Source organism: Odocoileus virginianus, chromosome 4, assembly GCF_023699985.2.
Source record: "Odocoileus virginianus isolate 20LAN1187 ecotype Illinois chromosome 4, Ovbor_1.2, whole genome shotgun sequence".
Taxonomy (NCBI): domain Eukaryota; kingdom Metazoa; phylum Chordata; class Mammalia; order Artiodactyla; family Cervidae; genus Odocoileus; species Odocoileus virginianus.
The window spans coordinates 56,681,643-56,696,612 of NC_069677.1; the positions used below are offsets into that span (position 1 = coordinate 56,681,643).

The following is a 14,970-nucleotide window of genomic DNA, read 5'->3' on the forward strand; positions in this document are numbered from 1 at the left end:
AGGCTAGAAATATCAAAGATAAACTTATGGAAAAAAAATCAGTCCAAATGTACCTAGTAGAATAAGAATACTGGAAAGACAGTGTTTCAAGAAATTAACATATAAAAATAATATAGCTTTGGAAAAAGAGCTTTAAACAAGATAGTTATAGACAGATCAGTCCATCATGTTTACTCCCAATGATTTACACTTCTCTTTCAAAAAAAAGTTTATACGGGATACCAAAAAAAACCAAAAAATTGAAATTGGCGGTGGCAGAAGATAAAAATGGAAAAACAAAGTAAGTGGAAGCCAGCAATGTATTACTCAAAAACACGCAAGAACATTCTGTAGGCTTTGTTAACAGAAAGCTGCATATTTGACTTTGAGCTCTGTTAAGAACAGAACATAAAGCAAATAGAACTGTTCTTAAAATTTCAAATATCATCACGTTATGTTTAAGAGTAAACATCTAATTTCGTGAAACAAACTATGTCATAACCATTCCAGACATGTATTTAGCAACATTTTCTGGACTAAGTAATATCTAAGAAACAGCTGTTGTAAATACAGAAATTTTCTGAAAATTAATCGTTAATAGACACTGTGAACAGGAGTGGGATTAGTCAGACACAACAACTCTTTTTTCCCTTCTTGTTCTCCTTCTAACAGTGCACAGGGCTAGAAGGAGAATACTTCTTTACCTCGATATTACCACCAAGTAGACATGTAGAAAGACGTTTCTGGCTTCCAGGATATAGGTTACACCACCACTATTTCCACGCCAAATATCACAATTAAATTAAAAACTGAAAAAAATACCATGAGCATCCTCCAAATCTTTTCCTATTTATAACCAAAGTCTTTACACTTTGACAATAACCAGGAAACAAAACAGCATAAAAATGCTACCTGAGGATATTTATCAATGAATACATATTCTAAATTATTGCCGTCTATCTAAATTTACTCGTCAAACGTGGAAAATATTTTAGAAGTGGTCAAGTGAAACCTAAACATAGAAGCTAACTTCTGGAAAGCAAATGCATATAAATGATCTATGGCAATCACAAAAATCTAACACATTTCCTGATTTGAACGATTTAGAATATTAGTACAAGTACATGCACACACACAAAGAATGTCAGCTGGAATGGAATCAGTCATTTCTCTTGTCTAACTATCTACCAACCCAAATCCTGCTGAAAATAAAAATATTAAAGTATTTCCACTTAATAGTTCTTTCTCCTCAATAGGCTGCCAAAACTATCTGCAGGTTTCAGTACACAGAAGAGGTATGAATTCATATTTTTAAACTGTTAGGAACTAGAATGGAAAAAACCTCCAAACAGTTGTATGTTTGATCTGGTTCAACAATTTCAGGTTATATTTGAATCTCCTTGTCATCTGAACAAATTTAGTATGAGTCTTTTCTTAAAAAGCTTTGCTACAGAGTCCTAGATTCTGTAGAAAAAAAAAAGAGATGGGTTTAGCATATTATACACACATTGTTCTGTTCAAGGGTTTGATTTACTTAAAATCTATTTGGTGAAAAGTTAAACAATTAATATCAACAATAATAAAGAGACCTCACCAACTATGTCCATGTTTTAAAACTGCTTTTCAAGTTTCATCCTAAAAATAACTATCATGACCTTTCAGTGTAGGTAGGTTGTCGTGACTTATATGGAGAAAATTTACTAACTAAAGAGCAAGGCAGTAAGCACACGCACAAAGAAACATATCATAATCAATGAACAGTTAATAATTTCTCATCACCAATTCCGAAGTCCAGTCACATGCTGAAAATAGTATCAGCATGTCAAGTGTCCCATTTCCGTTAGTCACAGAAAAGCTGACAGGAGAACAAATGCTTAGGATCCACTGAAATACCACTTCAGACAATGAGATACAGATCTATGGTTAAAAATCTGGCAGGAAACAAGCCACCTTAGGCAACTATCACAATAAAACTAGGAGGATAAAACAGACTATAAAGGACAGCAATCACATATTTTGTAAACCTAAGTGGTGAGTAAGAATGTCTTCAAATTATACTATTTTTCTCTACTTAAGATAATTAAAATCCCAGCTTAATACATATGTATAAAAACCAGAGTACAAGAAAAAGCTGGTGTATGAATATACCTCAGTTTCTCTCGTAAGGGATACACCCTCATTGATATTCGCATGTTCTCCTTCCTTGGCCAGTCCCCACTAAACTTTAGGAAATAGGACTCTTTTAAAAAACTTCTCCTTCCCAGTAGTTGTTTTAGCTGGATCCTAGTCAGCACACCCTTTCATCTCTCTCCTTCCCAACCCCTGTAACATAGACTGTAAAAAGATATGCGCCTGTAAAAAGGCAGATGCATTTTCCCGTTATTCAAGCAGAACACTGGCACTTCCTTTTTTAGTGACTATTTAACCAATCTTAAAGAAGACTTATACAATATTTATTTATATAAGACAGGAGGAAAAAAGACAAATGTTTCATAATTAAATGTAATCTGTCATCTTTTCAGGCTCTTTGATCAGGTAAAAAATGGTCATGAAGGACATTACTGGGACAACCAACAGAATGTGTACATGAACTGTATGCTACATATTAGTTAAGTCTAACAAATCTGAATTTGGTAGCTATACTATTTTTACATAATAGGAAATATATGCTAAAGTATTTTGGAATTAATGAACATGATATCTGCAAGTTACTCTTAAATGGTTCCTAAACTATGTTAGGATGATAAAGCAAGTGTGATTAAATGCTAACATATGTCAAATTTGTTAAGATTACTGAAACGCTTTTGTACAGCTGACTCCTGAACAATATGGATTTGAACTGTGCAGGTTCACTTCATATGTGGATTTTTCCAAAGTCATATCATACTACAGCACTATACAGTCTATGGTTGGTTGAACCCACATATACAAAACCACAGATATGGAGGAACTCTGTGGCTATGGAGAGCTGACTCTAAGTTACATGGGAATTTTCATGCATAGAAGGTTGGTTACCCCTTATCCCCGCATTGTTCAAGGGTCAACAGTATTAGTCTTATAATTTCTCTGTAAATCTGAAATTTTTTCAAAATAGAGATTCAAATATCTTCCCTTCTTTTTGAGTAAGAATTAATATTCTTAGAATCTTCTAGTCTCTAAGACCACTTATCTTCTTCAAAGTTTCCCTCGTTCTCTAAATGTAGATAGTGTTGCCCAAGGTCCTGACCTGCCCCCTTTCCACTACTCTGCTCCTAGAAAACTTGAGCCTTTCCTAAAGCCTGAATTCTAGAGTAAAATAATAATATAAACAAAGAAACACATAAATAAAATATTCTTCAATCTTTTCTAGCCTTAACTTCTCCACCAAGCTGCAGGTTTGTAGGTAGAGCTGTAACCTGAATATTTCCACCTTGACCTTCCACTGGCTCTTCGGCTCAAAGCAAAATCTCATTACTATTTTCTTCTTCCCAAACCAATTATTTCAGTAATACTAGTAATGGTACCACTATTCTTTCAGTTAGGTCTGACAAAGTCAAATTTGACTGTTTCCCTGTCATACGTAATCAGTAGCAGAATTCTTTAAGTCTTACCTTCTGGTAACCATTCTTTCCTTTCTTAAGTGTGAGCACATCAAATCACTTCAGTCTTGTCTTTCTGTGACCTCATGGACTGTAGCCCACCAGGCTCCTCTGTCCATGGGACTCTCCAGGCAAGAATACTGGAGTGGATTGCCATTACCTTCTCCAGGGGATCTTCCTCACCCAGAGATCAGAGATCGAACCTGTCTCTAGTATCTCTGGCATTGGCAGGCAGGCTCTTTACTGCTAGCGCCACCTAGGGAGCCCCTTTCCTCATCTCTATTGCCTAATCCAGACCTTCGTTACCTTCCTAATATATCTGGTCTCTAACGAATCTACCATCTTCTCTGTTTTCTTCAAACGTTTTACGCACCAATCAAATGTAACCATCCGTACCATATACTTCCAGTGGTTCACAGCATTTCCTCTAACCAGAGCGTGGCTTCTCAGTCCTTTAACTCTGCATGACCAAATTCTGGGGCTTCCCGGGTAACTCAGTGGTGAAGAATTTCCCTTCAATGCAGGATCTACCCAGGGTTCGATCCCTAGGTCAGGAAGATCCCCTGGAGAAGGAAATGGCAACCCTGCCCCAGTATTCTTTCCTGTATAGTCCATAGGGTCGCAGAGTCAGACACAACTGAGGGAAGCGGCTGAGCATGTCCGCACAACTGAATCCTACCCAATCACTGGTTTCCAAATTTGTGGCCACACTTAATTGCCTCTGACATGGGAAATCTGTCCTGATAGGGAAAGAACTTTATTAACCTTCCAAAGGTCTGTTAAGCCTCCATTTCTTAAACAAATACACAGCTCTTTGAGGTTTTCTGAAACTAATGGGCAGCAAAGACAAAATAGAATGAAGTGGATCAATTTCAAAACTTTTCTTATCTCTTTTCCTTCTTCCTTTAGAACTAAGTGGCGCAATGATATTCTGCATAGTAGGGATTTGAAAAGTAACTGGCTCTAAACCTCAAACATTCCTAATAGCCAGGAAGACCACTTTACTATTTCTAGTGATGGCAGGGCTATTTCCCAGAGGACCCATTTTCTTTCAGAAAATAAGCTCAAGTCTTCCTACTGAAATACCCACCTGGCTGTCCAGGTGGAATATAAATTAGACTTTCTAGTTAACTTTGTATTTAGAGCAAGCAGCCTACAGAAATGAAGTACAGTAAGTCTGTCACCATCTTTTCCTATTTATTCTAGTTATATAAATATTGCCTCACATTACATTAGCTTTTGTGGCAGGCCTGTCATCTGCTAACCAGTAACTACAAAATACAGTCAACTAGTGTATCTAGGTACTTTTTACTCTACCTATTCAGCTTAAGTTTCAACCTTCCTGAATTTACATACATGTTCTTTCACTTTCTGAATTTCTGCACATACTTTGGACAGTTAAATTCACAAATGTTATCATCTAATAATAGCTATGACTTCCTGCTTTAATGTCATTTGAACATTTTATAAGCATATTCTTATGTTTTCCTCTAACTCTGAGATCCAGTCCTAAAAAGGGTGAGGTGCTAAGTCACTTTAGTTGTGTCCAACACTTTGTTGGACTAGAGCCTGCCACGCTCCTCTGTCCATGGGGTTCTCAGGCGAGAACACTGGAGTGGGCTGCCATGCCCTCCTCCACGGATCTTCTCCACCCAAGGACTGAACCTGGGTCGCTTATGTCTCCTGCACTGGCAGGCGGGTTCTTTACCACTAGTGCCACCTGGGAAAGATGACAGGCCATTAAAACTTCCTCTAATTTTCAGCATCTCTGATTATCCTCTACTAGATACTCTTAATTGGAATTGGTCAAAATACAATCAGATAATAAATTACATAAGTACTTAAAGTACAAATTATTCAGAAATGTATTTGGTATGGTTACACAACAGTTTGGGCTCACATCCTCAAAGTACTTACAGTGTAATTATCAAGACAGCACACTAACCAGTTACAATCTAACAAGCAGCCCACCATGGTTAATTCTTGAAACTTGATTTTTTTCCCTTTGGGTTAATAAGTGGGTGTTAATGATGTATCCAAGTTTCCTGGAGGAGGAGAGAAGAAATCGTCTCATAGTTTGGTTCTGATTTACTCCTAACTTCAAAAGTGGAATCTCATAACCCTAGGAAATCTTGGACACCTTTTCTAACACAAAATTTGTTGTTGTTTCATTGCTACGGTGTATTAGACTCTTTTGCCAACCCATAAACTGTAGCCCACCAGGCTCCTCTGTCCATGGCATTTCCCAGGCAAGAATACTGGAGTGGTTGCCATTTCCTTCTCCAAGGACTCTTCCAACCCAGCGATCAAACCTGCATCTCCTGCTTTGGCAGGCAGATTCTTTACCACTGAGCCACTTGGGATACTCCTAACACAAAATACTTGATGTTATTTAATAAGAACATTTTAATGCAACAATTTATAAACCAGGTATAAATAGAGGAAAGTAAATAATCACTATAAAGACTTAACTGAAATCATCAAGTAGCCAAGTAAAAGACCTAAAGACTTATTCATTTTAAGCTAATAATTCATGTACACTACTTCCCTTATTCATTTCTCTTTTAAATATTACTGCTGTCATAAGGAAGGACAAAAAGACTCAAGAGGATGGTGTACCTAGCCACTGTTACTCCAATTGTTAACTACATTTTAAGTATTTTCTTTGTTAAGGCAGAAACATTTCTAAGTATTTATCAATAAGGATAAATCCTTACAAGCTACCTGATTTTTTTCTTTAGTCTACCTGAGGTAAAGTCTCTTCCCTTTAGTACTCCTTTATCTTCCTGATTTGATATTTACAACAGGGTAAAAGTTGTTTGCTATGAATTCTTACCCTTAGCTTATGCACACAAAGGACTCCCAGTGAGAGCCTATCCCCTAGTGATTATCAGGGTAACTTTCTAAACTAATTCTGTGATGCAACAAAGCAATGCCAATAATTAAGTTTGGAAAGTTGGTTTTTTAAAGAAGAAAAATAGGAAGTCAAATTTTCAAGTTACTGTTCTGAAATGCCAACGGGCTAGGCTATCACTAAACATTGACACAGAGCTTAAAAGGTAAAACCTGGAAGCTACATTATTCATTTTAATAAAATAGTCAATGCAATTAATTTGGGTTTCCTAAGAAAAAGTTGTATTATTTTAGCTATTAGAATCTACTGTTCTTTATTTGGTGATGGTTTCAGCTGACTGATTCCCTGAGGACTTTGTAAATAACAAATGGGGAAGACAGAAAATGATGGCACCTACAGGAAAAGGGAAAGGAAGGCTTGACAGGAGCTTCAACTTCAGTATAATAATTGAATAAAGCATTGGCTATCAACAGAAAGAGGAACTGTCTACATACAGGCAGAGGCAGACTGACACAGTTTCTCAGCTTGCTAATTCTAAGTTAAGTAGTAGAGAAAACAAAAAGGCCATTAGACAGCTCTATGTCAATGTGAGACAGATATATTAGTTACCTATATTTTGATTAAAAGATAGTCTGCCAAAAGAATTCTAGAAAAAAAAGATCCCAGTCTTTTGAGTAAGGCGAACCCAAGAATCTTCAGGTATCTAGGGCAGGTTTAATAAAAATCAGCACAGGGCTTAAAAGCTGCCCCTACTGAAAATGATTTCCAAGATTTCATAAATGGGAGCCTGAAAAACCATATATATCTACACTGATGGACAAATGTATACCTCTTAGTGAGTAAATGATGTAAGGCATGTATAGCCCCTTAAATCCTTTAATGGGTTCTATTTAATAATATCATCCTTAAAAAATACTGACTTGCCAAATTAGTAATATTTTTAAAAGCTTAAATTTGTAATAGTCAAAAATGAACAAGGCAATTTGGTGAGACCTTTTTCAAAGTTTAACACACATTAATCTGTCTGCAATGAAGAAGAATAAACAGTCCCACAATACTTCATCAGGTATTAAACTACTAAAAAGTTTATAGGTGCCTAACTGAAGCTGCGGATGCTTAGAACTAACAAAGCCAGCCACTACTCCTCTTCTCAACTGAAAATTAAGCTAGATGAAGAGCTAAAAGGAAACTAGTCAGTTTCCACAGGGTTGAGTTTATCATCTTGGTAACAACAAGTCAATTTCCAGTGAGGAATGGCTGATCTAGAATGAAAGTTCTGATTACACTTTGGCACTAAAACACTACAGACAACTCTCCAAGTATCCATTGCACTTCTTGGCTCTGGACAAAAGAGCTCCAAGGAGAAGAGAAAGTATTTTCAATCCATGAGAAACTACAGATACAGCAACTTGCCTCACTTCCGACACCTTAAATATTTCTAGGATCTAAAGAAGAAGACGTGAGGAGCATTTAGGGTGATGGGCGACGAGGGAGCAACTTCCGTGGCTGCTGTGTGATGACAGCAAACCTTTCAATTAGATCCGAATTATACAAAGTTTAAACCTTTCTACATCATTTCCATGAAAATAATGTGTATTATTCATATTGCTATCATGGTAGCTCATGAAAGTTAGCTATTTCAAATAAATTATCATATCTAAAAAACATTTTATAACATTTCTAAGAAGAGTATGATTTTTCCTTTCTCTAAGGGAAAAGTTTTTACAAAGTACATTCCCAAAGTACTCACCCTGGCTACACTGGCAAGCCATCTGAATGATTAAAACTTCATGCTGTTTCATGCCACAATTTACATTTATGTCTTGATATTGCTATAGCTGTACAATTTAAAAATTGAATCTACAAATACAGCACTATACATTATAAACTTCTTGTTCTACAAGCAACCACTTAAAGACATTTCCAGTTAAGTAAGGAACACATTATCAAAAAGATAGTTAGAAAATATCCTGAGTGATACAGTAAATCAAGCCTAAGAATTAAAAGACTGTTACAGACCATGTCTTAGCTTGACATGTACATGCACGCAGCAATACTTTATTCTAATGAGAGATAGAGTTGAGTCCATAAGTGTTATCTAAATTATGCCAAAGGACACAAATGCGCTGCCAGGCAGAGTTAAAAGAATTTAACAAAGCTTTGTGTGAATTTTAAAAACATTGTTTGCACTCAGCTTCTGTTAATGAGACACAGATTGATGGAGTGCTAATAAATATTCAGCAAAATAAGTGAACAGAGCATATACTATCTAAAATGTGTATTAAGCAGAAAGATAAACCAAAGTATCTTTTGCCATATGTGAAGTCCAAGACTTCAGTCTATACTTTAAAAAGTTACAAAAAAAATTTTATACATTTCTGTGAGAAAAACTATTTTAGGGGTTTATAAAACTGTAATGCAGATATAGTGACCAAACAATCTTAAGGTTAAAATGTCTTGCCAAGAATTAAACGATTGCTACTTTGATACCTTAGTCTTTTCCCTTCCCCAATTTCTTAACATGAAATAACATTCTGCTTTGAGTCACTAAGGCTTTTTAGAGAGAAATTATATAAAACAGCACAAAGTTAACTGTAGTTTTTTTTTTAATAGAACATGTTTTTATATTAAACACACATGGGTAAGGGGACATTTCATGTAATAAAATCCAATAGAGTAAGCCCTTCAAAAACATACTTTAAAATGCAAAGATAGTATGTTTATATTCTATTTAAAATATATTGTCCTTTTGGTTTATTTTGCTGCTTTGTCTCATGCTAGATACCATGTGATTCCGCCCCCTCCCCCCAAATAATAAAGATCAGTTTTAATGATGAGAAACCAGTATATAGTGCAAAGCAATTCATGCATACACTGTTGCATGTATGCATTTCATATGCAAGTATTCATACCTATCCCAGAGGTTCTTTGATTCCTGAACCGTGTTCAAATGGAACGCTTGGTAGAAAGCAGTTGAAGGATTCCTGTGAGACCCAAGAATCAAATGGAAATGAAGTTGAGAAAGTACAGTAAAATCACTACTTTTCACAAAAAGAAGGAATATTTTAGATTTCTAACACAGTGCAACCACTTTAATTAAAAACAAAAACAAAAAACACCCAAATTAGCTTGATTAAAAACATTTCAAAAGAAATTTAAAAGCTGGACAAAATCCAGCAGACCCTGACAACAATGCAGGAAAAAATGGGGTAATATAGATAAAATTAAATACTAACTAGCATCCAGTTGTGTGTGTGTGTGTATGTTTATATGCATATGAGCGTGATCAACTCATAGCTTAATTAGCAACTATTTTGTATCAGATGCCTTTATAAATCCCTACACATATCAACAGTTTAACAAAGCTGTTCTCAGGTATAGTGTTCACATAAAGTAAGTTAAACCTTCATAATATAAAAATTCTTCACAGGACCGACTTGATAGGATTTGATGGTGACCGAGTCCTTTTCTGGGTTGGACTCTGCACAACTTCCACCTTCAGAGTCCATTTATGTGTGGTTTCCCTGGGTTAAGGCAAAGAATGGTGCTGCAACTAGAGGGGAGCTTTCTAATTTCTCACATTTGCACAGTGTCCCTTTAAAGGGTAAGAGCTTATGCGCTTTATCGCCATCCAGTTCTACTACTCCCTGGAGAAATGTCCCTTAGGGCTGTACTACAGAATCTTAATGGGGCAAGCTTCCGACACGCTTGTTTCACTTTGCATCTCAGAAGTTGTTTCTCAGGTGACTACCTTTCAACAAACCTACTTTCCAACAGTTTCTCTGCCACCTCGGCATATTTCCATAGTCTCCCCAACTCCCAACCTGTACACTTGCCACGTCACTTCTATAATTCCTGATACATGCTGTAGCAGAATAATAGCAGCAAGCTAAGGATAAGCAAGCTAAGTGCTTATCACATACCAGACTCTGTTCTAAGTGCTTTACATTTATTAACTCAATACTACAACAGTCTTAAGAGGTAGGTGCTATTATTATTCCCATCTCATGGACACAGAAATTGGATCAGAGAGAAGAACTTGCCGACCGTCACAAACCTAAAGTGGCAATCTGGTCCCAGCATTTATACTCTTAAACTACTATGCTAAGCATACAACAGAGTTAAATTTTAACCTTTCTAGGTCTGTCTCTTAATCAGTTAAATGGTGATATTACCAGTTAGACTTGCAGGGTGGTTCAAGAACTGAGACTATATATAAAGTTCCTGGCATTCTGTCAATGCTCAGTAAGTGACAGCTATTATCTTTACCATCAAAATGAACTTCAGATACAACATGGAAATTCTGAGATCTAACTAGTGCCTTAGGAGAGTCTGCAGTATTATTAGTACAATAAGAAAACTATGTCCGAGTTCCACTGGAATAACAACCAAGTATCAATGATCATCAAATAAAACACTCAAGAGAATTCCATGATTACAAAACTCAAGTTAAGATATATTATCTATTGAATTAAAAAAGGGGGGGGCATTTTAAGTTTTAACCAGCAAGGTAGATGATCCCAAACTAAGAAAGGCAGATAGACACTAGATGCCAGCATGTCACCAATGCAACTGTTTGATTAATTAGGAGTCTTCAGTATGTGTTCTTTTCGCTTTCCCTACTTCAACTCCTTTCTGTTCTTTTTTCTATTTCTGCACTTTTCTCGTGACTAAGTCCAAGGCAATGGAAGGCACTGACTCTGACTAGACCGACTAATATCAAGAGAGAATTAAGAGGTTGCTATTGTTTGTTTAACAACTTGTACCCTCTGTAGATGTATTTACATCTTTTTTTTCACTGTACTTAGACAATCTGTCTGCCGAATTAAATGAAAGCCAACTAAACCAACTGAAAACTCAATCTGGCTTTCTTTAGCAGTCTCATCCAAGATCATATGGGAACAAGTTTGCTATTCACACAGGTCTGTTTGGAGACCTTGGGTTTAAAATTAACAAAGTAACATAAAGAGGAAGGTAGTGAATATAAGAAAATAACAAAGAGTAAACTTGGAAGTTAATTTGCAAGTCTGGAATTAAAAATTCATTAAAGAACATTTACAGTATATTTTTAAGGGTGATATACTTTAAAAGATCTTTAGATCCTGAATTTGGAAACATATAAACATACATATTTAATTTGAATTAAATCCAAATGGAAATAAATTGGTTTTAAATAAAGTCACAAGACTTTAGTTATGAAATTCCAGCATTTTAGCATAGATACTAACAATGAAATGTTTCTCATAAGTCAAAGGTAGAAGTGTAAAAGAATGTATCTGCAGTTATATGTGTATCCTGGGGGCAGGAAAGAAAAAAATCTGTGAAATACAATACTATAAGTGTACTTAGAAGTCTTTAGAACATGTCAACAAATACATTTAGGTTGCAAGAGCTGGCAGTTAAGAATTGCTTTTTACATACATATTCAAAATAAATAAGCCATATGGAGTTATACAATCTATGCAGTATAAAAATTTTTAAATAGCTGAGATTCCAGGAATAAACATTTAAGATAGTCTTAAAAATATGAAATTTTTGGTTTCTGGAACACTTAAGCTGGGATGTTATCCATACACTGAGAGATTTTTAGCAAATAGCAACAATTAATCTCAAAACACTGATTAGCAGGCACAGATTAAAGGAATCAAGTCTATGAAACCTAGTTGATCACAAATTTCAAAAGGGCCATTTGTAAATATTGAAGGGCCAGATCAAAGACTTTTGTTTTGGAATGGTGTAAAATTGAGGAAATCAAGAGTCCAAGGAAAAAACACTGTTAATGGGGAGCATTTCAAGTTCACAGTCTATGATATGTGAAGGCATCAAGCAGCAACTGATATTAAAAATTTGTTAGAAATACTGAATTTTATGGAGATTTGGTCACAAATGCTCTTCTGCTCAAGAAATAAAATTTGAAACCACTTTTCTAACAACATATTTGATGTCAATGTAAACTAAATATAAAGTATTTATATATAAATATAAGATACTAATTTAAATATAAAGCCAAATAAGCATTTCTTCAAAGACTGAGGTGTGGCTTACTCTGAATTTATTTCAGCATGCTAAAGGAAAACACTGTTTTCCTATTTGTAAAAAAATTTCAAAACCAACAGACAATAAACATTCTCTCTGAATTTATATACTGAATAGTCTGTCATGACAATTACCAAGTACAGGAATATGATACCTGAGAAAGTAAGTTAAATGTGACATATGTCTACCTGCTAAACTAAGATACTATCTCTGCAGGGTTACCAACTATAATAGCAAGAAAAAATATATGTACATCAGCTTCAGAAATCTCTAAATAGAAACCAGGGAAACACAGTAAGCAAAGGAACAAGGGCCTTCTCTCCAACATTATCATCTACAAACTTTAAATGATTTAAAAAACAACCTTTAGGTAAAAGGTTACACCACAACAGATCAGTGTCTACAGATGCTTTTCCTTTATCCTATCTCATAGCCTGGGAAGTAATAAAACTAGCCCTGGAAATATCCAAGAGCTGGCTTTGGAGTCAGAAAGCCTGAATCTGACCCGATTATTAAGCCTTGTTTCACTTAATAGCTATGTGACTCAAATCCTCAGAGCCTCAGTTTCCTTAATCCATTAAAAAGGGGAGAAAAACAGTCACTACAATTGCTGAAAAGATGAAATGAGATTATGTATACATAGGCTTTAAAACAATTAAGCCTGGTCTGTGTTTAACACAGGGTTATGATTTCTAAATATGTTATATAAAAATCAACTTTTGATAGAGTATATTAACATATACCAAATACTTTACCATTATTAAGGTACTATTGGGGCAAACAAAATACTTAAGGCAAGCAGAATACATAAACCTGGAACCAGGTATATACCAAGTTATTTAGTCCATTCCATTGGAGAATTCTACCTCTGAGATTCACATCTCCCCCAGATTTCCTTATACACAACTTTATCACAAGATTTTAATTAAAAATACAATAATCACTATAAAAGGGTATTGAAATGGTTCCAAGATACATACTACTTAAACAATAAAAGCTTCAAGAAACATCTTTAACAGCAATCACAAACTTAAATGTTAAAATCTCAATTTCTTTCTGTGACATTTAAGCCCTTCACTCTGGTTACTGTCAAATTAATCACATCATGTTCCACATCTGACAGTCTCACTCTTCCACATTGTTACACAAAACTGCTCTCCTACTTGGAAAATCATCCGCTTCTTTCATTAGTGACCCAATCTGAATGACTCGTTAAGATTCAGCTCAAGAGTTAGCTTCCATAGAATGCAAAATAATGGGTTGCTTCTGAGGACAGAAATTTGGTAGAATGACAGAGGTGGCAGAAAGGCTTTCAATTTATACTTGTATATTTTGAATTTTGAACTATGTAAACGTATTACCTATGCAGAGAATAATTTAAACAGAAATCAGTCTAACTATTCCCGCCCAACACAAATCTGACTTGATGTCCTAAATTGTTCGCATTAATAACTTAATTGTTCCATCACAGCCTACAATGAAGTATACAATTGGTTAATTGTTCCCATAAATTCTGAGATCTTAAAGGAGAAGGTAAGTCTTATTTCTGTATCCCAGTACATACTACTCAAAGAACGCAGAGAAAGTTGAATGATTGACATATTGCCACTTCAAATGTTTTCCTGGGCATTCAACCTGCTTACAGAGCATTTGTAAACTTCACTTTTTTGTCACACATTAGTCTAAGGGAAGGAAAAGGGTTTTACTGAGAGAAAGGTTTAAGTTAGCAGCTCTCTCATGTATAGACTTAAACTTAGGGAATCTTCAAGTCTGACCAAAGGCTCAAATTTTAATTTTACCAATGAGGAAAACCAAGAAAATTAAATGACTTGACCAAATAAATCAGCTAAATGGTGGAAAAGCCACGATTAGAACACAAGTTTCTGAACCACATATTATATCATGACTTTTTCTGGCCTGAACCAATGTCTCCTTTTCTCTGATTATATCCATGCTATGCAATTACATTTTTGGATCAAAACTGAAGACTCTTGATTCCATCATCTGTACCGGTCACTCATATGACATGCCATATAGTACACAACTAAACACACTGTAGATTATTTGATCAAGAGCCCCCTCTCCTTTGTTTCCAAAAGCTAGGTAGACCATATACCGTGGATTTGTTTTGGTTTACTTATAAAACCAGTTATTAAAACTGAATTCTAATTCTATTTTAGAAACCAGTCAGCCTTAAACTTTGAATATCCTTCATACACAGATTAAACAATTTACTTGTGTAACAATGAAGATGGATAGCCTAAATTTTTACAAATAACATTTAAAACACACTAGCATTATTTACAATAATTGACAAATTAATCATAGTTTCTCTTCTAGATATCTATATTCTTTAATCAGATTTTAGTAAAAGCTTATGGCAAAAGAGGCTTTAAGTAATTTAACATTTAGACTTCACTTATTTGTCTTGCCTACTCTGATAGAGTATAAATTATCAGGACTTTTATGTCCATGGTGAACATTATTAACTCAATGATCTACAAAGTTTTCACATAACCATCA

At 35.2% G+C, this 14,970-nt stretch overlaps 1 protein-coding gene across 5 annotated transcripts in view; it reads right to left on the reverse strand.

Moving 5' to 3' along the window:
- The window catches only part of TSC22D2 (TSC22 domain family member 2), a 46,320-nt gene that overhangs the window by 22,844 nt on the left and 8,506 nt on the right, over nucleotides 1–14,970 (reverse strand). The window contains exon 2 of one of the 5 annotated variants that reach the window (XM_070466595.1): nucleotides 9,324–9,395. The exons of the other annotated variants lie outside the window; for them this stretch is intronic. Coding sequence (XP_070322696.1) covers nucleotides 9,324–9,395 — 72 coding nt within the window. The remainder of the gene's footprint in view (nucleotides 1–9,323; nucleotides 9,396–14,970) is intronic. 5 annotated transcript variants of the gene reach the window in all.